Source organism: Camelus ferus, chromosome 21 (genome assembly GCF_009834535.1).
Source record: "Camelus ferus isolate YT-003-E chromosome 21, BCGSAC_Cfer_1.0, whole genome shotgun sequence".
In the NCBI taxonomy this organism is placed as follows: domain Eukaryota; kingdom Metazoa; phylum Chordata; class Mammalia; order Artiodactyla; family Camelidae; genus Camelus; species Camelus ferus.
The window spans coordinates 10,890,918-10,917,196 of NC_045716.1; the positions used below are offsets into that span (position 1 = coordinate 10,890,918).

General features: G+C 38.0%; 1 protein-coding gene and 1 long non-coding RNA gene across 4 annotated transcripts in view; one reads left to right on the plus strand and one right to left on the minus strand.

Moving 5' to 3' along the window:
* FMO2 (flavin containing dimethylaniline monoxygenase 2) overlaps positions 1-20,357 on the minus strand; it is a 30,530-nt gene extending 10,173 nt beyond the window's left edge. The window contains 6 exon segments of the mRNA XM_006192065.3: positions 2,693-2,835; positions 4,115-4,253; positions 4,255-4,278; positions 6,305-6,493; positions 19,649-19,786; positions 20,146-20,357. Coding sequence (XP_006192127.2) covers positions 2,693-2,835; positions 4,115-4,253; positions 4,255-4,278; positions 6,305-6,493; positions 19,649-19,780 — 627 coding nt within the window. The 5' untranslated portion in view covers positions 19,781-19,786; positions 20,146-20,357.
* LOC106729126 overlaps positions 1-26,279 on the plus strand; it is a 180,613-nt gene that overhangs the window by 69,921 nt on the left and 84,413 nt on the right. For all 3 annotated transcript variants that reach the window (XR_004313881.1, XR_004313880.1, XR_004313882.1), the window contains exon 2: positions 4,662-4,724. This is a non-coding gene — a long non-coding RNA (uncharacterized LOC106729126). The remainder of the gene's footprint in view (positions 1-4,661; positions 4,725-26,279) is intronic.

A 26,279-nucleotide genomic window follows, 5' to 3' on the forward strand; every position in this document is an offset into this window, starting at 1 on the left:
ATTTATGTTCATGTATAACTGAAAAATTGTGTTCTACACTGGAAATTGACACAACATTGTAAACTGACTATAACTCAATAAAAAAAAGTTAAAATTTTTTTTATTTTTATTGAAGCACAGTCAGTTACAACGTGTCAATTTCTGGTGTACAGCATGGTGTCCCAGTCATGCATATACATACATATATTTGTTTTCATATTCTTTTTCATTATTATAAGATATTATAAGATATATTATAAGATGTTATTATAAGATATTATATATAGTTCTCTGTGGTATACAGAATAATTTTTTTAAATCTGTTTTTATATATAGTGGCTAGCATTTGCAAATCTCAAACTCCCAACCCCTTTCCCTTAGTAACCATAAGATTATTTACCATGTCTGGGAGTCTGTTTCTGTTTTGTAGATGAGTTCATTAGTGTCCTCTTTTTCTTTTTTTCGGATTCCACATATGAGTGATATTAGCTTGTGAAGTAGTACTTACATAAAATAGTGTTGAATTGTTGGTCTGTGTGTGGTAATATACTTATGTCCCGATTTTTTTCCCACTGTTGCATTTTGGTTGACTTGGCAACACTTTGATTAGGTATTAGATAATATACTTGAATATTTCCATGAATGTCCCTTCCCATTACTTATTGTCTGCCCTTCTTCCTTGGGATCAATCCATGTTTTGCAACGGGAGCTCCGCCTATTTTATTCACTCTCTTTCTGCTGTTACCGTTTCTCAGCAGGGGAGTCTAACCCGGCTAGCTCCACCACCTGCAATAGTATGCTATGCCTGAGGATTTGGGGTCAGGGGTTATTTCTCTGAGATGCATACTGCAGGCCAAGGGCCAGAGATTTGGTTTTTGGTGGGGAAGTGTGTGGATGACTCAGCACCATCCCATAGAATTTTGAGTGGTGCTCTTGGACGGTGGTGGAGATTGCTGCTGTACACTTATGATCGTGAACTTCCTTTAACAGAAGCAGGGTACACTCAGGAGTATGGTGAGTTTAGGCTGTGATTTTTAAGCTTTGCAGTGCCTGATTCTCTCCTTTACATACATAGCTCCTATGAAGTCCCTGGTAAGTCTTCTCATAGAAGGATTGAGTGTACCTTGCTCTGTGTAAGAGATTCTATCATAATTATCTGTTGTGTTATTAATCTAATATATACCAAAGAGATACTCTATTTGAAAGATTCATGAGCTGGAATGCACACAAATATAGCCAGGGTGGTTTCTTAATATTGAATTTGGCACAATAGACAGGCTTTTTACATGGTAAGACCCATTTAAGGAAATAGACTCTTACAATCTTTGGAATTCTGCTCTAAGTCCAAATCATTGACTTGACAACATGTAGTGGTCTGGTACAGAGCATCACTCGGTTGAGAGCTATACTCCCTTCCTCAAGCTTGGCAGGTTTTCCCAGCAGGAAGGAGGCTGGAGCTGGTGGCTCCCCTATCTGAGTTGGCTCTTTAAGACTTTACAGTTACTGCCTCCTCACTTGTTCTTCGCGCTGAGGTCTTACAGCTTTGAAAAGTGAAAAGTGGTTTATTTTCACAGAAAAGGTGAGGACCTCTTGGGTCTAGTAAATCTCTTTCTGGTGTTAGTGACCTACTCTGTCGCCAGGGTGATAACTCTGACAGGTCCCAGTGAAACCCCTTCATGGTGCCGTTGATCACATTTGCTGCTGGGCATCCTGAGCCCTGACAGTGTGAGACTCAGGACAGGACAGTTTTGCTGGTTGCAGACATGGCCATGGGAAGTCCTGTGTAGCCAGAGGAAGCCAGAAGGGCATGCTGGGCCCTGGCCCTCTTGAGAGGGAATGCACTGGGGAGAAGAACCTTGGCTATTTTCCCATCTTTGCCTAGGTCTGTCTTTCTCAAAGGGATTTTTCTTTTTTTTTGGTGTTCACAAAAAATAATTTTCTTCTAATTCTTTCTGGTACACAATTAAACATTTCCCAGCTGGAATGGAAATAGTCAAGACAGTAGTGTTTCTTGTAATACCTTATAAACAACAAGACGCAGTCACATCCCCTAGAGCTAAATAGGTAGTTGGCCTGTCTTCCATGTTATCCCAGGTGATAATTTTATCAATCGGATTTTTTTCCCCTGCCATTCCCAACCATCTCTGTCAGCATTATCTGCAAGTTGTGATGTTTGACTCTTTGGCAGCTAAGCTGTGTCATTCCTGAGCAGGCATAAAGATAACAGTAGTTGGAAGGCTTCAGGGAGCACCTTGTGATCTTGGTTGGGAGTCTTAACTGTTCATTTAGTCTGTTTTTTCATGATTCTTGGTAACTAAGGACTGTTTATATTTCAAATAGGATTCAAATATGCACTAAGTTTGTAAAAGGCACTCCCTAAAATATGAACAGTTCAACTTGTTGAACCGCCTGGGTAGGAACAAGGCCTCTTGTGCAGAAGGTCATCTGGTCCAAACTCAAGTGAAGGAACCATAGCCCAGAGAAGTAAAATGACTCACTCTGGGTTGCATGGCTGATCAGTGGCAGAGCTGGGAGACAAATTCTGGCTTCTTGATTTCCAGATTTTCTGCAATACCACACTGAACAACCAACTAATCAACCAATCAACTAACCAACAAATTAATGAGCTGTGGTTATATCGCTGAGATTTTCCAATATGCCCCTCCCCTCTTTTCTCCCCCTTACAGTACGAGGTAAGCAGAGAGCATCATACCTGAGCAGCCTTCTTACTCAGCTCGACGGCGATATCTGAGGCTGAGTTTCCCATTCCAATCACCAAAATGCGTTTCCTTTCAAATCCCTCTGGGTGCTTATATTGGCGGCTATGGAAATACTGGCCTTTGAACTTCTGGATACCTTCAGGGAAAGAAGAGAGACATCCATGAACTATGTCAAGTTAATTTCAGTAAAGCTGTATGCCAGCTTTTCCTTTCTGGAGTCAGTCGTTCGTTTTGCCTCTTTCCCTGTTAGAGGAGTTAAAACATCAAGACCAATGAGCAAATTCAAAGTATGATTAGGATGATAGCACTTCATGTGTAGTAACTAGAAGTGTAATAATTAGAAGAATATTTATCATTCTTATTTTGCAAGAGCAAACAAAAACTAAAATAAGCTAAAAACAAGGCACATTGGAAGGTGAGGGATGGTTTCCACGTTGCAGTAAGTCAGCAACTTAATGGACAAGCCTTTTTTGTTTTTTGAAGATAAGCATCTCTGTGTCTTTTCCCAGGAACACAGGACTTTATCAAAGTCTTTGTCTTTGATGATGGGTTGCTTGAAAGAGCCTTTGGATCATTAGTTCTCGAAGTGTGGTTCCTTGGCCAGCCGGTGTTATCATCACCTGGGAACCTGTTAGAACTGCAGATTCTGAGCTTCACACCAGACCGACAGAGCTGGGAATGATAGGAGAGGGGCCTAGCAAGTTGTGGTTTTAAAAGCCCTCCAGGTGATTCTGTTTGAGAGTTTCATTGCTTTAGACCAGCAAGCTGCAATTCAGGCTGCATATTGAAATCACTCGAGCAACGCTTAATGGACCTGGGCACACCCTATACCAAATGAGTCTTTGAAGATCATTAGAGCTTTGAAAGCTCCTCAGGTGGTTTGAATAATGTGAGGCTGGGACTGAACCACTGTATTAAAGGTTTTCCTGACGGCCTTGGAAAGGAAGTATGCTCTCTGAGGGAAGGGCCTGGGAGCTTCCATCTTCCCCTGCTTTCCCCACATCCATCACTGTCCGGTAGGAGCATGTGCTTCCAGAAACTCTCCCCAGTAACCCTGGCTGTGGGCATGGTTCTGTGGAAAAGTCTCCAGGGTTGTAACAAAGTCATGAGGGTTTGGCAGGATGGAAACCGGCCAAGGGAGGCACAGGGCTGAAAAGGCCTCTTCAACAGAGAACTAATTAGGGTGAGAATTCTCTGAACTTCTAAGATTTAATGACTTTGGGGGAGGTTGGCTGAATTTCCTGATAATGAAGACCTGGAGATCAACAGAAACAAAGATGCTCTTTGGAGCCTTCAAAGTGTCTGTCTAGCTCTATCCGGATCTTAATCTTACACCCAGTTGCAGCAGCTGGTTCTGCCTGTCAGTCCAACCTGGATGTCTACTCCAAAAAGCTGGGGATCCCCGCAGGCCTCACCTGGAAATGAGTCCAGTGGGATGTTAGGGACGATGTGATGGCCACTGCAAACCATGACTGCATCAAAGACAGCACTTTGCTCCTTGCCGTTTCTCTCGGTAACAACCACCCATTGGCCAGAGGATGAGAAATCCAGGGTGTTTTCTCACACTGAGGACGGTTGTCTTGAACACAGAGAAGGCATCACTGAGAATTACTCTGGCACAACAGGGGCCTTGTCCAGGGTGCCCTGGGAGTGGGGATGGGTAGAGTGCAATGTACCTCTGATTCCATTTAGGTTCCCTTTGAATCCATTTCAAGCCTCTTAAGGCAAAGACTGTAAGTGCACCCTGCTCCTTCTTCTTTGGAAGGTGCTACCAGTACTGCTTTGTGCTAGAGGCCTAACTCAGCAGTGGGAACGAGTGTGTGAAGGACTGAATAAGGACTTGAGAGAGGCCCAGAAAAGGAAGATGAGCCCTGGGCAAGGTATAAAATACATGTTCATCATTCAAGTGATTGCACAATCAATATTTATCAAGAACCCTTTTTTGTGTTCACCTATGTGCAGACTCTGTGTTTGAAAAGATATTCCATGTGAAGCCCTTTGCACAGTGACAGCACTCCATAAATGGTAAGTTGTTCATATTTATTATTTTTAAAACAGAGTACATCATATTAGCAATACACTTCATGATCTGATTTGGATGAAATAATTCATTGGTTCATTGATTTTTTTTTAATGTTGTTTGCTGTCTGGAGGTTTATGAATTTTTTAAAGTGTGCGTAAATGTCTGTGTCTGCTATGTATATAAGAAACAATGTCAAAGGAAGCAATGCTTTTCTCACTTCTAGAGGAGTTGCATGATTCTCCTCTTGTTAGCAAGTATTCGAGTTCCTTATACATGCTTTTCACATTTTCAGATATTTTTCACAATGCTGGGTTGGCAAATTTTGAAGCTGTTCCTATTAAAAATGTATATGGAATGCTAGCATAAATCTTGTGAAAAGGCTATAAAATGTCTAGGCATATTCAGCTGAGAGTAAAGATTTCAGATTAGTATTTCAGGGTAGTATATTCACTAAAGTACTGTGGATTCTTGCTGTTCGAAATATGGTGCCAGGACCAGCCTTCAGTATCACTGGGGAGTTTATTAGAAATGCAACTGACCTGAGCCGGTTTGCTCCCCTTAGGTAACCTGGTGGTTCTTTGCTCCTGGGAGCTTGCCATGTTGATACAGAACTTAGAGCGAGCACCTCCTTTTACAGTTTGAGTTGAGCCCCTAACATCTTATGACTTATACCAACTTTGAGACCAATAGATGGAAAGTGAGTTTTCAGAACCCCTCTCCAACCTCCAGAAAACAACAGCAGTAAAACAATAAATAAGAGAAATAGAAACTGGGGGAAAACTGCATTAGATAGAATGGAACATTTTAATGGTATTTATATATGTAGATTTCCACCAAATCAACTATTATAAATGAGTGTAATACAAATCTGGAATAAAACTAAAATTACTGAGAAAATGAGATATGTTTAAAAAGCTCCACTGTTATTTATTCAGAGATAGAATCTAAATTTTATTTCCTAAGCATAGTTACTAATTTTCAGAGTGTAGGTTATTGATAAAAATTCAGGATGTTTAATGAGAATATTGTCTTTTTTTCTTGTTGATTATTAGTTTTTGAGGAATCACAGGAAAGGTAGTTACAATTGTATTTCAAAATGATCTGACTATTCTTATGTTGCTGGAGAATGCATCAAAAATTAGCAAAGATAGTTTCTACAGGCTTCTGGGATGAAAGGAGAGCTGTGAGTTTATTTAGTCCATTTTTCTAAGAAGTTCCATTTCTATGGAGAAGGTAAGAATATGAAATAACAGTATGATTTTTTTTAATATGTCCTTTTAAAGGAAATGAGTCTTTAATGGTTATAAATATTAGTTTAGATGCAGTTTCACCATCAGTATCATCATTGAAACCATTAATTTTAACAGATATTTTTCTTCTGTTAATGTACATAATCTGTAATATCAGGGGTAATGACACTACTTTTTGGGCTTTCTACCATGCTATTGTTTTTTCAGGAAATAATCAGATTAGAATACTTTGTTTTATTCACAATTACGTTCATTAGCAGAGTAACTTCTCTATTTAAATGGGAGCTAAACTAATGTGGAGAAAACCATTCTCCCCCCACAAAATACAATACCTGGAACTGAATATATTTTAGAAGATCAAAGTTTTTGGCAAAAATCCTGAAATATTCCAGGAGCTTAGAATTGTGCAGGAAGTTTGGAAAGTCTTCAGGCATTGGAAAGTCACTGAAACAGGACATTTCTTTGCTGGTGTTGGTGATGACGGATTGATAGATACTTGCTCGGCCGTCTTCAACATTTTCCTAAAGAATCAAATCAAACAGTAATAATCATGTCTTTAAAAAAAATCCCTTGGTTTCCTACTCTTTGTCCAAATCTCGCCTCTGTGTGATGTGATCCTCTTTCATTGCTGCAGTGTGACTGAAACATCTGGATGACGAGATGCAGCAAATGTGCTCTATCACCCTGTGGGCTAGGGCCAGAGGGGCTGTCCCCATTGGTGGGACTGGGAGTGGGGACCGTCCTTCTCTGACACACTGCAGGATATTTAGCATCCCACGTCTATACCTATTTAATGTCAATCATTGTGGTGACAACCAGCCCTTTTCTGAAATTCCCCCTGGGGAGGCTCTACCCATCTCCCACCTCTTTAGGAACCAAACCCTGGGACACTGGTCCGAAAACACAATGGAGAATTTCAGTTAAAATGACTACTGTTGGTGGCAGGTGATTTTCACATCTTAATTTGAATCCCTTGCCTTCATTTTGTGCTCCATGCAAATGAACCTTTCTCAAGTGATAACGGTGAGTAACATTAATGCCAATCAAATCCTAAACTTGATGCTAAATGTTAGCAAGTAGGCTTTGGTAGAACAGGAGGCAGCACCTGCTGTGGTTGAGTTTACAATTTCTTCTACAAGAAGTGCTCTGCCTAATGATAATGTTCTTTATGTTAAATCATATAGGAGCCAAGTACAGGGAGTCAATGTCTGTGAAAGCAGCATGGTATCAAAGAGGCTTTTATAAGAAATGTAAATAATGCCACCCAAGAGCTCCTCAATAGATGCTTCTGCATTTGCAGGGGCTAAGGCATAATCTCTAGGTGCTGTTAAGACTTAGCACTAGGGTGGGGTGTAAAGAAATGGAAAGGTTGTAGGAACTCATAAATTAATTGCAATGAATTACTTAATCTTACATAAACCAGATTATAATCTCTTCCACAGAATGATAAATAAAGGAAAGTAAATATTTAACTCTAATCCCACCACCGCAATAAATCAGTTGTGCATGTTGCTTTCTCATCATTATTCATAGAAAATCATTACTTTCCTGGCAAGTCCTTAGATCAAGCCTCCTTAGATTTTTGCAACACCCAAAGAGGCAGCTTGTATTAGCAGAAAGAGACTGGTCTTTGGAGTTAGACAGAGGTTTGAACCCATCTCCTTCAGACTGGGTGAGCCTGGACCAGCCAGTGCCCCTGGAGCTTCAGCCCTCTCGTCTGTAGACTAGAGATGTTCTAGGTGCTCAGTGGTATCATCACTGTTCCATGTTCCTGAGGAAGCTATAAGCTGCAGCAGAGGCATCAGCTACACAGCTCACTGTTCACCACAGTAGAAGAAAGGCACCCAGGCAGCCACTCTGACACCAAAGAACTGATAAAGGCAGACTCACTATCACTGTCTGAGTTTTCTGATATTTCCTATACAAGAAGTTGTTCTTGGTTTCAAAGAATTAAAAAAAGAGCAGACTGAGGGATCTTGCCTCTTTTATTAGCAAAGCTCTTTATATGTGTTGGGCTTCTCTGTGTCTTAATTTCAGGGATTATCTGCACTAACATGAGTTACCAAAGCTAAAATGACATTTGCTCTCAGATGATGCTGTTTAAAAGCAATGTGTAGAATCCTTGCTAAATAAAAGTCTGTTTTTAAAGCTCCTCCTCCCTCATACATTTCACTTTTTCTCTTTCTTCCTCATTGATTCATTCATGTATGCATGCATTCATGCCTACCATAGGCCCTTTTCCATGAGCAAGGTGTTTAACTTTCCTAGTCCAGAATCAAGGCTCAGATGATAACAGTGTTACAGTTTTAAGTGGCTTAGTTAAAATTAGTCAGGTTAGGGCATGCCAGCTTTCTAGGTAATTAGTTTGGTTGGTGTTACTATTAACTGTATTAGAATGCAAAGAGAGTTAGAATATGAAGTGGTTTCTGTCTGATACGTAGGGATACTATGATCTGAACTCTGGATGAATAACTCATGGTATTTTTATTTAGATTTCAAATAAATCTAGCTTCAAATTGCACAATACAGTCCTCCTTTGATACTTATAGACATTTGGTCCCAGGCCCTCTTGTGAATGTACGCACCCACGGATGCTCAAGTTCATTATGTAAAATGGTGTACTATTTGCAAAGAACCTCCCCATATCCTCTCATATACTTTAAATCACATCTCTAGATTACTTACAACACCTAATACAATGTACATGCTACGTTAATACTTGCCAACATGGCAAATATAAGTTTTGCTTTTTGGAACTTTCTAGATTTTTTTCCCCCAAAATATTTTCAATCCACACTTGTTTGAATCTTCAGATGTGATATGGAGGGCCAACTATATTGAGTTAAACTGATGTACAGACTATTTCTGGATGTTTCAGCATGATTGAACACAATGTCCTTGGCAAGACTGAATGTGAGTTTCTTATCCAACCAAGTTCCCGAAATTGGAAATATTCCATGAATCAAACAACAATACCAGATAATTTTATAAGTAATACAGAGCAGAGTCTGGAGTCAGACTGAGCTGATATCCAAATCCTTCCACCTTTAATGGGTAAGTTACTTAAGGGAGAATCCTCATGTTCTGCTGTAAAACGGGGTTCATTAATAGTTCCAACATTATGCAAATGTTATGAGGCCACAATGCCTGACTCTAAATAATTCTTTGCCTCTATTACCATTATTACAGGCCACTGGAGTTAGTCTTACTAAACCAGTCATAGTTTTGAAATAGCTAAACTAAGATTGACTATTACACTGTAGCCAACATGTTAGTTTTTTCAAGTGCCTTAAGTTGGCTTTCAAATGTGGTGGGCTCCTCTGCTAGGTCAATTTTTAGGGGATTTCGAGTGATGAGAAGAGCTGGTTCTGATGTCTGAGCCCCTAGAGTAACTTCAGAGCCAGGGCACGTCTCTCCTTTAGGAGTCTTACTTGTGCAGTTTGTCAGCAACTGATGATGACATCACAATTAATTTTCTGAAGGTCAAGTAATAATCTTTATTGTTGGGCTGATTGGTATATAGCTATGAAAAAAAGCTTTGTCTCTAGATATACTTCTTCCTATGTTGGCTGAAATAGGTGTCTATATGATTAGACAGATCTGGGTAAAGTCAAGCTTGCTTGGGTTATAAAGGGAAGATGATTCTCATTAATAAACAGATATGTGTCATCTGTCTCTCCTGTCCAGGCCCTGAGCTTGGAGCCCGGGATAAAATGCAACCAGGACACATAGTTGCGATCTTCGTGGAAATTGCTATTATGTTGCATGAAAGTCCTTTTAGGGTGTAGGGATGGAAAGTGGAGACAGAATAAGATGAGAGGCTTTTCTCTCAACCAAGACAAGGACAGGAGACACAGCTTTCAAAACACATAAATATAACTCACATATTTACTTAAAAATACAAGCACTGCCTAAACATATTTAAGCTCAAATACAGACAAATAGTCCGAATTCCCTAGCAGATAGAATTTGCTATAATTTACTTGTTTAAGAGAAATGATCCTATGATGAGCATTTTCATCATGTAAACTTTTCTGAATGTCAGGCTATATAGCAAAACCAAGTTAGTTCAGACAGCACTGATTTAGAATTTATGATCTTTTGATCATAGGCTGGACGGAAGTTTATCTTTGGCTCTATAAAAATAAAAAGGTTGTAAAAACTAAATTAAATTGAAGAAAGTTTATAAGGATAATATTTAACGTACTAGAGGGATCAAGCTTATAAAGCAAAAATAGATCAACTTATCACAAATGTGACTCTAAAAGCTTAGTCTTTTTCATTATGAAACATCATTATCTTGACCTCTACCAATCAATAGTTTGTTCTCGTGGCTAGTTACAACCAAGCAGTTGGAAATAATGACATTCTATTTCTTTAAACATATTCCATTATTCCACATTTTCACTCTTTCATGTGGACCTTAAAACTAGTCTGCCCCATTGCTTGAAATAAGTATAATTGAAAAACTCTTTTTACTTCCTTGTCTTACAGTTAAGGGGAAAACTGTTGTTCCCAGATGCTGTCCGCTAGCCTGTGGGCTAGCTGGATTTGAAGAATTCAGGGGAGCCTTGAAAAATAGAAAGTCTGAGTAGGTCTGGTTTGGGCTCAGATGCCTATATTTTAGAAGTGCTCCCCAGCTGATACGTATATACAGTGAACACTGGGAAACAGCATCCTAGCTCAGGTGTCACTGCACTCTGCCATCTCCCCATTACGCTGGTACTTCCCTGATTGCTGGCCTTGATCACTGGCAGAGCCTTCTAACGAAACTCCCTGACTCAGATATTGCCCACTTTCTTCACTGACTTCAAGGTAACGGGTTCACTCACTGGCATGTGGCAAAAGTCTCTCATAATGAGACCCTGGCTATTCTCTCTAGTCTCATCAGTTATCACTCAGCTGCCTGCATCCTTCTTTCCAGCCATATCACATGACTTTCAATTCTCCGAGGGCGTCAGGTTTCACAAGCTTCCATGCCTTCGCACATGCCATTTGCTCTGCCTAGAACATTGTTCCTTCATATTCGCACGCCTGATCTCTGCTTACTGTCAAGACAAATAAAAGCATCATGCTCTCTAGGAAGCCTGCCTTAGTCTCTGCTGAGTGAGATTCTGCAGTCTCCATGACGCTTAGTGTATCAGCCTTTATAAATTTACAATCTGATGTGGATTTTCTTTAGTATTCCCACCTGAACAATGACCCCTTTGGCTGCAGGAAGTGCTCATTTGTGTCTTTTTAGTACCTAGTATATGCTTGGTGCCTAGTATGCAGTCAGTTGATATGCATGTTGAATGAGTGAAGGAATAAGTAATGTTAACAGGAAGCATTTTTTCATCATTGCAAATAGGGCTTAATGATACTAAAATGGATATTCTGTATCATAATGGGAATAAGTAAATGGTTTTGCTGATAGTATGCTATAAACTTTGTTTTGTTTTATGCATGAAAATGTTATGATTTTGCTGATATTATGGTATAAACTTTATTCTTTATGCAAATATTACTTTTTTCAAAATATTATGGAAAACTAACCAAGATACATCTTAAATTGCTGGTGGAGAGGTTTAAGGACCATCGTATTTTTATTTGATTGCCTGGAGAATTACAAATATCTAACATGTTAAATTTGGTTCTATTAAATGCTCAGCAGTGTACAAAACCTGAAGTTACACTGAATTATGACGTGACAGATTCTTTGGATAAATTTATCTACGAGAAATTCTGAATGTAAAACAAGGGGAAGGTAGTTATCTTTTCAGAGAAGGAAATGGCTTCTAAGCTAGTTCTGTATAATGTTAAATTGAACATAGAATGTGCTGTTAAAAGAGCATGCCAATTAAAACAGAAGAGAGGCTGTGAGGCATAGAAAAAATAGATGTTTAGGCCAGGGTGGAGATGTCACCATATGGGGAATTCCATTTGGTGACATCCCAGGTGCCTGCTTCAGAGTCTTATCTTTCTATTATCAATACTTATATCAATAACTTTGATGGAGATGAATACAGATGACCAAATTTGTGTCTACAAAGCACAGGGGCATAGAAAACATCATGGAGGATTGAAACTTCTAATAAACACTTAACAAAAATTGAAGAATAGCCACTTACCTTTGGCTTTCTCATGTTTAAGTTGGAATTATTAATAACCAGTGTAGAGGAGTATTGTGAGTATAAAATGAGATAATTCACATGAAAATGATTGTATAAATGATAGCTTCTCTTTTGCAAATACTGAAAAGGCCAGTGCAACAGTAAAACTGTCTTACGAGAGGTGTAGCATCCAAACTAAGTGAAGCATAAGCTATAGTGGGCAATTGTCAGGGCAGTTGATTATAATTTTTTTGAGGGTAGTAAATATGTTTGATTTATTTTCCGTTGTCTAAAGCAGTGCCAACCACCTCTTTGGTTCTGAAAAATATACATGTTGTGAAGATAAATTGGTTTGGAATATTGGACCTTGGGGAGTCACATTTTAAGAGGAAAAGTGATATTTCAGATTGAATCCAGAGGAAGGAAACCAAGATGAAGAGACATTTAGAGGCTATTCCATGAAGATTAATTAAAATAATTGAGTGTATATAGCTGGGTAAAGACATTTAAATCCAAATGTAAAAAGAAATAAAAACAAAAAAGCAACATGTGTTGGTAACTTCCCTATGAACACAGGTGTTAGGAACAATAAAGAGAGAAGAGCAGGTTAGTGGCAGAAGGAAGATCACGCTTTCCTCTCAATACCCCAGGAAGGTTATTCTGTATGAGGGCTCAGGAGTCTTACAGACCTTCATTTTTGTTCTTTCCCCACTACCTATATCCTCCTGGGTAAGTTGTTCACCCCAAACCTTAGTTTCCTCTTCATATGTAAGTGGGGATAATAGTTATATCTACTTTCTGGGAGTATTGTGAAGAAAAATGAGATGATGCATGGCAAGTGCTTCCCATTGCTGGAGAAAAGTGCTGAAATGTATGTTAATTACCCACCCTTCCCATGTTCCAAAGCGGCCACTAGGAGGTGCTGGAGAGCCTCTGGGGAAGAATTCAGCACCATCTGAGCAGGGCATGGGACAGAAATTCTTAAATTTTGTTTTAACTTGTCACCACTAAATGTGTTAAGTGATTCTAGAAGAATTGTGTGTAAGTATGGAAATTAAAGAATAACTTATTTTAAAATTGATTCTGGTTGGTAGAGTTGTGGTGGGGCAAATTTTCTCTGGGAATGGGTATAGAGACTCCCAGCATCCTTTTCAGTACCGCCTCCCTTTGGCAGTGCAGTCTCCTGGAAATCAAGACCCTCACATGGTCTCATTGGCAGCCTGTGAAATTTTGCTTGCAGTTTTCACTCTGCAGTGAAGATTTCTTTGTCTTCTTTGGTTAGAGAAATTGTTTACATTTCTCTATTGGACATTGTTTTAAGAGAAGTTTGAAGTGTGATATTGTTACATACTTAACCATTTTCCATCTAACAAGGTTTAATTAATTCAAATTTTAATTTAACTTTTCTAACCTATAGAATGGTATCTCTAATTCTGAAATTTTAGACACTGGGAACATGATAGCTGGAGAAATATTTTGGGGGCAAAAATTATCTTCCTGGAATGCATCAAGTCTATATATTTTAAAATTTAAATATAATTGACATACAACATTATATTATTTTTCAGATGTATTACAATATAATGATTTGACATTCCTGTGCATTGTGAAATGATTGCTACATTGTCATTTCCCATCTGTCATGTTACAAAATTATAAAATTTATTTTTTCTTGAGATGAGAACTTTTAAGATTTGCTTTCTTAGCAACATCTAAATTTGCAACATAATGTTATTGATTATAGCCACTATGCTGTATATTATATCCTCAGACATTTATTTTATAACTGGAATTCTGTACCTCTTGATCTCCTTCACCCCTTTCACCAATCTTCCAACCCCCTCCCCTCTGACAACCATCAATTTGTTCTCTGTATTTATGAGTTTTGTTTTGTTTGTTTTATTTCTTTTAAATAGCACATATACATGAAATCATACGGTATTTGCCTTTCTCTGTCTCACTCATTTTACTTAGTATAATACCCTCAAGTTCCATTTATATTGTTGCAAATGGCAAGTTTTCATTCTTATTTATAGCTGAGTAGTGTTCCAGTGTATGCCATATCTTCTTTATCCATTTATCCATTGATGGACACTTAGGTGTTTTTCCCTATATTGGCTTATAAATAATGCTTCAGTGAATATGAAGGTGCATATGTCTTTTCCAATTAGTGGTTTTGTTTTTTTTGGATAAATACCCAGTAGAATTGCTAGATCATTTGGTAGTTCTATTTTTAATTTTTTGAGGAATCTCCATACTGTTTTCCATAGGGGCTGCACCATTTTATGTTCCCACGAATAGTGTACAAGTATTGCCTTCTCTCCACATCCTCGCCAACACTTCTTATTTCTTGTTCTTTTGATAATAACCATTCTGACTGTAGGGAGCTGATATCTCACTGTGGTTTTTTTTTAAAACTGAAGTATAGTCAGTTTACAATGTTGTGTTAATTTCTGGTATACATCATAGTGATTGACTTATACATATATACACATATATATATTCCTTTTCATATTTTTTCATTATAGTCCATTACAAGGTATAGAATATAGTTCCCTGTGCTATACAGTAGGAGCTTGTTGTTTATCTATTTTATATATAGTAGTTAGAATCTGCAAATCCCAGACTCCCAATTTATCCCTCCACCTCCCTGCTTCCCCCGTGGTAACCATAAGTTTGTGTTCTATGTCTGTGAGTCTGTTTCTGTTTTGTAAATAAGTTCATTTGTGTCATTTCCACATATAAATGATATCATATATTTTTCTTTTTCTTTCTGCCTTACTCCACTTAGTATGACAATCTCCAGGTCCATCCATGTTGCTGCAAATGGCATTATTTTTTTCTTTTTTTTTTTTAATGGCTGAGTAGATTTCCATTGTATAAATATACCACAACTTCTTTATCCAGTCATCTGTCGATGGACATTTAGGTTGTTTCCATGTCTTGGCTATTGTAAATAGGGCTGCTATGAACATTGGGGTGCATGTATCTTTTTGAATTAGAGTTTCCTCTGGATGTATGCCCAGGAGTGGGATTGCTGGATCATATGGTAAGTCTATTTTTTTTTTTTTTTTTTTTTAGTTTTTTAAGGAATCTCCATAGAGTTTTCCATAATGGCTGCAGTAAACTACATTCCCACCAGCAGTGTAGTTCGCTTTTCTCTATACCCTTTTCAGCATTTATCATTTGTGGACTTTTTAATGATGGCCATTCTGATTGGTGTGAGGTGATACCTCATTGTTGTTTTGATTTTTATTTCTCTGATAATTAGTGATACTGAGCATTTTTTTCACTTGCCTATTTGCCATATGTTCATCTTCATTGGAGAAATGTTTATTTAGGTCTTCTGCCCATTTTTGGATTGGGTTGTTTGTTTGTTTGTTTTTGTTATTGAATTGTATGAGCTGTTTGTATATTCTGGAAAGTAAGCCCTTGTCAGCTGCTTTATTTGCAAATATTTTCTCCCATTTAATATGTTGTCTTTTCATGTTGTTTATAGTTTCCTTTGCTGTGCAAAAGCTTATAAGTTCAATTAGGTCTCATTTGTTTATTTTTGCTTTTATTTCTTTTGCCTGGGTAGACTGCCCTAGGAGAACATTGCTAAGATTTATGTCAGAGAATGTTTTGCCTATGTTTTCTTCTGGGAGGTTTATAGTGTCCTGTCTTATGTTTAAGTCTTGAAAGACTTATACAGGAAGAACTATAAAATATTGATTAAGGAAACTGAAGATAATTTAAAGAAATGAAAGATACCCCATGCTCTTGGGTTGGAAGGATTAATATCATTAAAATGGCCATACTACCCAAAGCCACCTACAGATTTAATGCAGCCCCTATCAAATTCCCCAGGACATTTTTTTCCCCACGGAACTAGAACAAATAATCCTAAAATTTATATGGAACCACAAAAGACCCAGAATTGCCACAGCAGTACTGAAGAAAAAGAATGAATCTGGAGGAATAACCTTCCCAGACTTCAGACAATACTGTAGAGATACAGTAATCAAAACAGTGTTGTATTGGCACAAATACAGACATATTAATAGAACAGAATAGATAACCCAGAAATAAATCTACACACTTACAGTCAATTAATCTTCAACAAAGGAGACAAGAATATGTAATGGAGAAAAGACAGTCTCTTTGCCACGTGGTGCTGGGAAAGCTGGACAGTCACATGTTAATCAGTGAAGTTAGAACACTCACACTATACACAAAAATAAACTCAAGATGCCTTCTTGGTCTTTTATTACAGTCTTTGTTTTAAAGTTTATTTTGTCTGATATAAGTATAGCTACCTCAGATTTCTTTTTGTTTCCATTTGCAAAATGAAAAACGTTTTTTAAATCTCTACTTTCAGCCTGTTCTGCTCATTCTTTTCTTGAGTTTGGTCAACGTGTTTATGACCATTACCTTTAATTCTTTACAGATAATATTTTTTAACATTTTTTTTTATTGAGTAATAGCCATTTTACAATGTTGTGTCAAATTCCAGTGTAGAGCACAATTTTTCAGTTATACATGAACATACATATATACATTGTCACACATTTTTTTTTCGCTGTGAGCTACCACAAGATCTTGTATGTATCTCCCTGTGCTATACAGTATAATCTTGTTTATCTGTTCTACATTCTACAGTCTGTCCCTCCCCCCCCGATAAATTATTTATCTCCTTTCCATTAAGGTTTTTCTGGGGTTTTATTGTTCTTTCATTTGGAACATGTTCCTTTGTCTCCTCATTTTGCTAGTCTCTCTGTGTTTGTTTCTGTGTATTAGGTAAAATAGCTGTCTTTCCCAATATTAAAGGAGTGTCCTTGTGTAAGAGATGAACTTGTCATTTCACCTTGTCATCACTCTTGGTTGTCTCTTGAGCCTTTGTGATTGTCTAAGTAGCCTAATTTTTTTCTTGATAGGTCCCATTTGTTGGGGTGCCAAGAACTGTCTCTGTGATTTTTTCAGACTATAGGGCCCAGAATGCAGTCTTCCCTGGCCTCCAGAGCAAGGTGCCCTAGTGGCATCCACTGTGTTGTCTGCACCTGCCCACTGGTTTCGGTGAGGCCTTGAGAGTGGCTTGGAGGTAGGGTGCCTGCTTGGCTGGCTTTGGTAGGACTAAAGGAGCAGCACAGGGGCAGGGTGCATCCACCAGTGTTATCAGGTGAGAGGAGAGTGCAAAATGGTGCCTGCTAGTGCTGGTGCTAGCAAGGTAGGGAGAATGCAAAACTGGTGCTCGCCAGTGCCTCCATCTCCAGTGATAGTCCCAGCAAGTTCCTGCTCCTCTCGCAGGTGCTTTAAGACTAGCAAATGAATCTCCTTCACATATGATCTAGGAACTTCCCAAATGGCTGCTTTTGTGCTGAGTCCAAGGTGAATGAGTCAGTGTGTGAGCCCTTTAAGAGCAGAATCTCCATTCCCTATAAGCCTGATGTTCTCTTGGATGCAAACCCTGTTGGCTTTCAAAGACAAGCCATTTGCTCTTCAGGGAGAAGCTCTCTGTTCATCCCTCCCACCTGTGGGTTGCCATGCAAGGGCGGGGTTTTGGGCAAGAACATGTCTCTGCCTGTCCTACCTGTCTCAGTGTGGCCTCTTTATCCTTTGTTGTGGAGGAGCTGCTCAGCTAATTTTGAGGTCCTTCCCAGAGGGAGTTGCTCTATATGTATCTGTAGATTTGTTGTATACATAGGAGGAGGTGAGTTCAGAATCTTCCTACAATGCCGTCTTGTACCACTTCAATCCATCAAATCATATTTTTGACGGACCACTCAAAACTCTTACATTTTCTGCCTCCAAATTAATAATTAAATAAAGGACATTTGACTCTTTAATATTAAATCTCGAAACAGGCAGTAAAACAAAGCAATGACCAATTTATCATTAAACAGAAATTTGTTGAAATTTCACATTTCTTTCTTAGGTGAAAAAACAAAACAAAACAAAACATCTACCTGGTGGGGAAAATCCCAAATGGAATCTATATGTGAACCAAGAGTAGACAAAAATAGCACACCTTTAGTTAAGACCGAAATGATCATTTAATCACATCACCCTCTCAGGTCAAGCTGTAATGATTCTAATGATCAATTGTTAGTAGGAAATAAATGTGATCCAAGCTGTTTGTCCAGTTTCCTTTCGGCAACATTACCTGTTCCGTATAAGGATCAACATCTCCATCATTAGCTCTGAGAGTGCTTCGATAGTTGAATAAACAGATTTGTTTGCTTGGTATTTGAGCAATGTTTGCCAAGTCTCATCTTAGGATTCATTTGAGACTCTTGTTAAAAATAGATTCCCCTCCTCAGAAGACTTTGATTCAGTAAGTCTGGGCTAGTTTTCAAGAATCAGTATTTTTTAAGAAACCTTCTAGACATGTCTTATAATTATATACATTTGAGAAATGTTAAAAATTCCTTCTGATATGAGATTCAGTCTGAACTGGCAAAGCACGTGTGCTGGATGTCCTTCCCGTAACCCGACTGGTCAGCCCTTTGGATGACCTCTGCTGATGCGATTTCCACACACTCAAATGTTTCACTCCTGTCTGGAGTGTTCTCACCTGTTTTAATTCCTCACTTGAATGTACCTGCTACATAATCCTAAAGTCACTGCTCTTGAGTTCTGAGATGAAAATTTGTTCAACCTTTTTGAGCAAGAATGCACATTAGGGTTATAATTAGGGGATTAGCTGCTTAAGACTCATAGAGACCCAGGTTTGAATGTTAATTCCTGCAGGTGTGTGACCATGACCAAGTCACTTAACCTCCCCCAGTTTCTGTTGGCTTGTCTATGACCTATAAATACAGTTATTATTACATAAATTATCTCCCTCAATCTTCAAAGTAGCACTAGGAGATAATTATGCTTTTCTGTTGTTATCCTCATTATAAACAGCTGAGAAAACTAAGACACAGGAATGTAAATAACTCGCCCAAGACACTTAGGACATGGCAGACTAGTTACTTACATAACAGATTATTAGAAGAAATAATTATAAATCTTTACAGCTCTCTATCTTTGTAATTTTTCCAATTTTTATACAAATTCTGATGGACAGCTAGCATTACCAATATTTGAGTTAGGCTAATAGAATAAATTTGATAAATAAAATGCATTTAATAATATATTTAAAGAGTTTCCCAGCAGTTACACTAGGGTGTCATCAGTAAAGCCAAGCAAACAAATACAATTTATTTATCAGAAAAAGTCAGCAGTAACAAGAACTCACTCTGAAAAACCAAGTGCTCAATGATTAGAATAGAAGTGGTGTCTTGAAAAGAATCCCTGTCATTTCTGTTCTGTAAAGTGTTCTCTAATATCAGTAAATTGGTTTGGGAATAATAAATATTTGGTTTGCAAGACAACCGCTGGATCCCTAAGAAGAGGTTCTTATATACCTGGGTTAGTCACCTGTGTTAGAATAGTAATGACCTGGAGAGGCATCAGCCTGTTTCTTCAGTCCCTGTACAGCAGCATGAAATCAATCTTATTAAAGTTGTTTAGGAAATCCCTCCGTAAAGCCCATCAGTAGCATGATTCACCCTACAAGAGCAGCACAACCTGTTCAAGAAACAAGAAGATCTCACTTACCTTGAACCTCCACAGCCCTCCAATATCTTCAGTCTTCTCAAAGCAAGTGGGCTCAAGTCCCTCATCCACACAGCACTTCAGAGAGATCAGGCCACTGACCCCAGCTCCAATCACTGCCACTTTCTTTGCCATGGTGTCCTGTCAAGGAGTTGATCAATTAATGCTGCTTCATGGAGGCAAAAGGTAAGAGAACCCTTATGGCGTGAACAGGAATTGGCTTTATATGCAGCAGCAGTGGTAATTTGGTCAGCAGCACTAATTGAATTAATGCCTTACCAGTCAAATACAGTCCCCTCTTCCCCTTGAGAGAAGCCAAGCTGTGCCATGGACTTTGCTGCAAACCTTGGTTACAACGTCTTAGTTTAACATTTAAAAGCAACCCATTTAAAAAAGCCAACCAATTCAGCAACATAGTACTCGGGATAAGAGCCAAATCTTCAGTTACGTTCTTCTTCAGAGTGCTTTTTTCAGCTGCTTTCCCCAGCTATCATCCTTACCTCCGTTTTTGCCTTTTGGTGCCCTCTCTGACGGAGTAGTTTTCTGTGTTGGTTGTGTGCTGGGAGGAAGTCAGAAATGTTCTAAGAGTTGGAGGAGGCTGTGAGAAATGGGAGGAGCTCTCATTCCTGCGGCATTCTGCCAGTGACACTCCAAGGCCTTTGTTAGGAGTCCTGAAATTAAGCAAGAGGCTTATATTCTGAGGTCTAGAGTAGTAGCAGGGATGTCTTTACAGTAACAACATTGTATGGTTACACATGTAACATGCAGATAGTTTAAAAATCCTTTCTATAATGGATGTAACTGATGTTCATCAACAAGTTAGCAAGTATGGACAAGTAAAAACAAGTTAAAATTATCCCTTACTACACCAAACAGACATCACTATAATCACTGTTGACATTTTTGTATACCTTTTATTTACATGTATACATACGCACAACCAAAAATGGAGTCACACTCTAAGTATAATTTCCAACTTGATTTTTCACTTTACTATATAGTGTCTCAATTAAAAAGAAAAAAGATAAGTCATTTTATTGACATTGGGTCACTAATTTTATAACTAGCTTATGAACAATTCTCCAGTTATATCTTCACTATCCCTTCTCTGGTTACTTACAATCTCAAAAAAAGTCCTGTAAGTAATAATAATACCTGACAAACAAAACACTCAGATATGCTAGCAATTTTTTAAACTAACTGAACCCTGGAGAGATGACTGAACTCTTGGGCAGATGGTCTAGCTCTTCCCCAGTAGGTAACCTTTCTAGAGATTCATATCCTTTTGTGTCCAGTTGAACATACACTTTTGTTCTCAGCAGCAACCATCAGCTTAGGAGCAGGCATCTTGCCATCAGTACCAGCCAAGAAGCTTGCTCAACAGACATCCCTGGCAGGCAAGTGGTACTTAGGTATGCCAAGGACTAACAAGTCTCCTGGGGAGAATGGGTATATCCACAAACGAACCATAAAGCACTTGGCCAATTTTCTGTTAGTGGATCTTTAGATTTTTTATAAGTTACTGCTATTATGAAAATGCTTTAGTGAACACTATTTATATATATCTCTTCCACTCTTACCATATCATATTCTCAGGATAAGTACCTAAAAGGGGAATTGCTGAATGAAAGTGTATGCCCATTTGAATGTCTACAGTTCTCCTCACACTAATGTATGAAACACTTGGAGATCTTATTAAAATGCAGATGCAGATTCAATAGATATGAGGTGGGTTGGAGAGTCTTCATTTCTAACATGATCCTAGGTGATTCCAATGCTGCCGGTCTTTAGATCACATTTTGAATTGCAGGTTTCTACCATGTTTTGACAAATTGCCTTCTAGGAAGCAAATTCTTTCTTTCTCTTTTTTTTGGGGGGGTGGTAGGAGGAGAGGTAATTAGGTTTGTTTATTTATTTACTTTGGAAGAGATACTGGGGATTGAACTCAGGACCTTGTGCATGCTAGGCAGACACTCTACCACTTGAGCTGTATCTTCTCCCATGCAAATACTTTCTAATAGTGTTTTATGTTTACAAAGTGTATTAAAGCATAAAAATATTTCACAAACATTAATTCATTTGATTAATTCAGGACTGTAGGTATTATCACCCATTTTCTGTTTTATGGATGTGGAAACGAGCTTGGCTTGGCTACTAGGAAGTTTAAAAATAACCAGGGTGGTAACAAGCTTCTTAAAACCCTGCCATACAAGGAGCCACTGAAGAGGCTTTTGATGTTTAGCCCAGAGGATATATACTGAAAAGTATATGATAATTGCCTTCAAAAAGGCTGTTATGTGGGAAAGGTTATATAAGCCTATTTTGGGTAGATGCAGAAGTCTATTTAGGATCACATTTGTGAATGTTATAGGAAAGCTGTTTGCCTCGATACAAGAAAGAACTTTCCGGCTAACAAGGCTGTACGATATGGAATGGGCTGTTTTGTGAGGCAGTGAATTCCCTATCACTGCAAGTATTCAGACCGAGGTTAGAAAACCACTTGTTACTGGTTGGTAGAAGAATTCAGGCAGGGTGTGTTAGTGAAGTGGAGTTGTCCTAACTTCAAGATTTTAGTGTCTGAGATCTGAATTCTGTCCTATTCAGTTGTAGTTCTAAGACAGGTACAAAGTTGCTGAGAACACTTTAGATTGGGTTTGAAAGTATGCTGGTTACTTTCAACTAGCATACTGGTAGGGGAAGGAGACGCTGTTGGCACTAAGTACCCATTCACGTGTCTGGGATCCTGGAACCATTGACATTCCTGAAAGGTTCCAAGCTCTCTTAATTATGGCTACTCCCATGAGAACAATGTATAGCTAAGCCCCGGTATCTCTTTCTCTTTCCATTTTTACTTTTTGCTATATATTTCACAGAAAACTTTTCTTAAAACCATGTCTCACTCCCTGAGAACGGGAAGCACAGAGCCAGGAGGACAAATTTTCTCATTAAGTTGTTATAGGCCATTAGGTAAATGACAAGCTAAACTAGTCTTATTATCCCTTGACCATGACCCAGTTTTACTGTTTGGATGCACTCATCTGTATCTCTTGTGTGATGCATATAGTCCCATCATTTGTATGTGCCATGTATTTTCTGGGTCAGTTCTCTTTTAAAATAATCCTCCTGAATCTTCCAGATCAAGAGAGTGAACCAAGTTAGCCTTTATATTTACTACCCTTCCCAAAATCTCATTGAAGTGGTAGCAAAGTTATACAAAAGAAAGAAATCCATGGCAGGTCTGAGAAAAGGAAGTACTCTTTGGACCAGATTTAAAAAAAAAAACAAAACAGTTTTATTGGGATATAATTAATATGCTATATAATTCACTTATTTAATTTAAGTAGTTTAACCATTTAACCATTTAATTCAATGGTTTTTTTAGTATATTCACAGATTTGTACAACCATCACTACAATTTCGTCATCTGCCCCACCCAAGAACTCTTACACCCAATAGCAGTCACTCCCCACACCCTAGTTTTAGGCAACCACTAATTACTTTCCATTGCTATAGATTTGCTGATTCTGAACATTTCATACAAATGGAATCATATGATCTATGTTTTATTTTTGGTGTCAATGGCTTCTTTCACTTAGCAGAATGTTTTTAAGGTTCACTCATATTATAGCATGTCTCAGTATTTCATATCTTTTTATTGCTGAATGAAATTGCATTGTATGGATACCACATTTAATTTAATTTTAACCATTTATCAGTTGATGGATGTTTGGGTTGTTTCTACATTCTGGCTGTTTATGAATAATGCTGCTGTATGGATTAATGTGTACATTTTTGTGTGAGTGTATGTTTTCATTTCTCTTAGACACATATCTAGGGGTAGAATTGCTGGGTCATATGATAACTCTATGTTTAGTGTTTTGAGGAACTGCTAAACTGTTTATAAAATAGCTATATTTTACATTCCCACCAGGAATTTATGAGGATTCCAATTTCTTTATATCTTCAACACTTGGTATTGTCTGTCTTTTAGGCTATAATCATCCTAGAGGATGTGAAGTGGCATCTCACTATGGTTTTGATTTGCAGTTTTTTTTTTTTTTTTTGGGTTTACATTGTTTATTTCTTTGCTTTCCAGTAGTTCCTTTTACATAGCAACTTTACATTTTTTTAACATTTTTTATTGATTTATAATCATTTTACAATGTTGTGTCAAATTCCAGTGTTCAGCACAATTTTTCAGTTATTCATGGATATATACACACTCATTGTCACATTTTTTTCTCTGTGAGTTATCATAACATTTTGTGTATATTTCCCTGTGCTATACAGTGTAGTCTATTCTACAATTTTGAAATCCCAGTCTATCCCTTCCCACCCTCCACCCCCCTGGTAACCACAAGTCTGTATTCTCTGTCTGTGAGTCTATTTCTGTCCTTTATTTATGCTTTGTTTTTGTTTGTTTGTTTTTGTTTTTGTTTTTTAGATTCCATATATGAGTGATCTCATATGGTATTTTTCTTTCTCCTTCTGGCTTACTTCACTTAGAATGACATTCTCCAGGAGCATCCATGTTGCTGCAAATGGCATTATGTTGTCGGTTTTTGTGGCTGAGTAGTATTCCATTGTATAAATATACCACTGCTTCTTTATCCAGTCACCTGTTGATGGACATTTAGGCTGTTTCCATGTTTTGGCTATTGTAAATAGTGCTGCTATGAACATTGGGGTGCAGGTGTCATCCTGAAGTAGATTTCCTTCTGGATACAAGCCCAGGAGTGGGATTCCTGGGTCATATGGTAAGTCTATTCCTAGTCTTTTGAGGAATCTCCACACTGTTTTCCATAGTGGCTGCACCAAACTGCATTCCCACCAGCAGTGTAGGAGGGTTCCCCTTTCTCCACAGCCTCTCCAGCATTTGTCATTTGTGGATTTTTGAATGACGGCCATTCTGACTGGTGTGAGGTGATACCACATTGTAGTTTTGATTTGCATTTCTCTGATAATTAGTGATATTGAGCATTTTTTCATGTGCTTTTTGATCATTTGTATGTCTTCCTTGGAGAATTGCTTGTTTAGGTCTTCTGCCCATTTTTGGATTGGGTTGTTTATTTTTTTCTTATTGAGTCATATGAGCTGCTTATATATTCTGGAGATCAAGCCTTTGTTGGTTTCACTTGCAAAAATTTTCTCCCATTCTGTAGGTTTTCTTCTTGTTTTACTTCTGGTTTCCTTTGCTGTGCAGAAGCTTGTAAGTTTCATTAGGTCCCATTTGTTTATTCTTGCTTTTATTTCTTCTAGGAGGAAATTTTTGAGATGTATGTCAGATAATGTTTTGCCTGTGTTTTCCTCTAGGAGGTTTATTGTATCTTGTCTTATGTTTAAGTCTTTAATCCATTTTGAGTTGATTTTTGTATATGGTGTAAGGGAGTGTTCTAGCTTCATTGTTTTACATGCTGCTGTCCAGTTTTCCCAACACCATTTGCTGAAGAGACTGTCTTTATTCCAATGTATATTCTTGCCTCCTTTGTCAAAGATGAGTTGACCAAAAGTTTGTGGGTTCATTTCTGGGCTCTCTATTCTGTTCCATTGGTCTATATGTCTGTTTTGGTACCAATACCATGCTGTCTTGATGACTGTAGCTCTATAGTATTGTCTGAAGTCTGGGAGAGTTATTCCTCCAGCCTCTTTCTTTCTCTTCAGTAATGCTTTGGCAATTCTAGGTCTTTGATGGTTCCATTTGAATTTTATTATGATTTTTTCTAGTTCTGTGAAATATGTCCTGGGTAATTGGATAGGGATTGCATTAAATCTGTAGATTGCCTTGGGCAGTGTGACCATTTTAACAATATTGATTCTTCCAATCCAAGAGCATGGAATATCTTTCCATTTTTTAAAGTCTTCTTTAATTTCCTTCATCAATGGTTTATAGTTTTCTGTGTATAATTCTTTCACCTCCTTGGTTAGATTTATTCCCAGATATTTTATTACTTTGGGTGCTATTTTAAAGGGGATTGTTTCTTTACTTTCTTCTTCTGTTGATTTATCGTTAGTGTAAAGAAATGCAACTGATTTTTGAACGTTAATTTTGTAACCTGCTACCTTGCTGAATTCTTCAATCAGCTCTAGTAGCTTTTGTGTGGACCTTTTAGGGTTTTCTATATATAGTAACATGTCATCAGCATATAATGACACTTTTACCTCTTCTTTTCCAATTTGGATCCCTTTTATTTCTTTCTCTTGCCTGACTGCTGTGGCTAGGACTTCCAGGACTATGTTGAATAGGAGTGGTGATAGTGGGCATCCTTGTCTTGTCCCAGATTTTAGTGGGAAGCTTTTGAGTTTTTCACTGTTGAGTACTATGCTGGCTGTAGGTTTGTCATATATAGCTTTTATTATGTTGAGATATGTTCCTCTATACCCACTTTGGTGAGCGTTTTTATCATAAATGGGTGTTGAATTTTATCAAATGCTTTTTCTGCATCAATTGAGATGATCACGTGGTTTTTGTCCTTTCTCTTGTTGATGTGATGTATTACACTGATTGATTTGCGTATGTTGAACCAGCCTTGTGTCCCTGGGATGAACCCCACTTGGTCATGATGTATAATCTTTTTTATGTGTTGTTGGATTCTATTTGCTAAAATTTTGGTGAGGATTTTGGCGTCTATGTTCA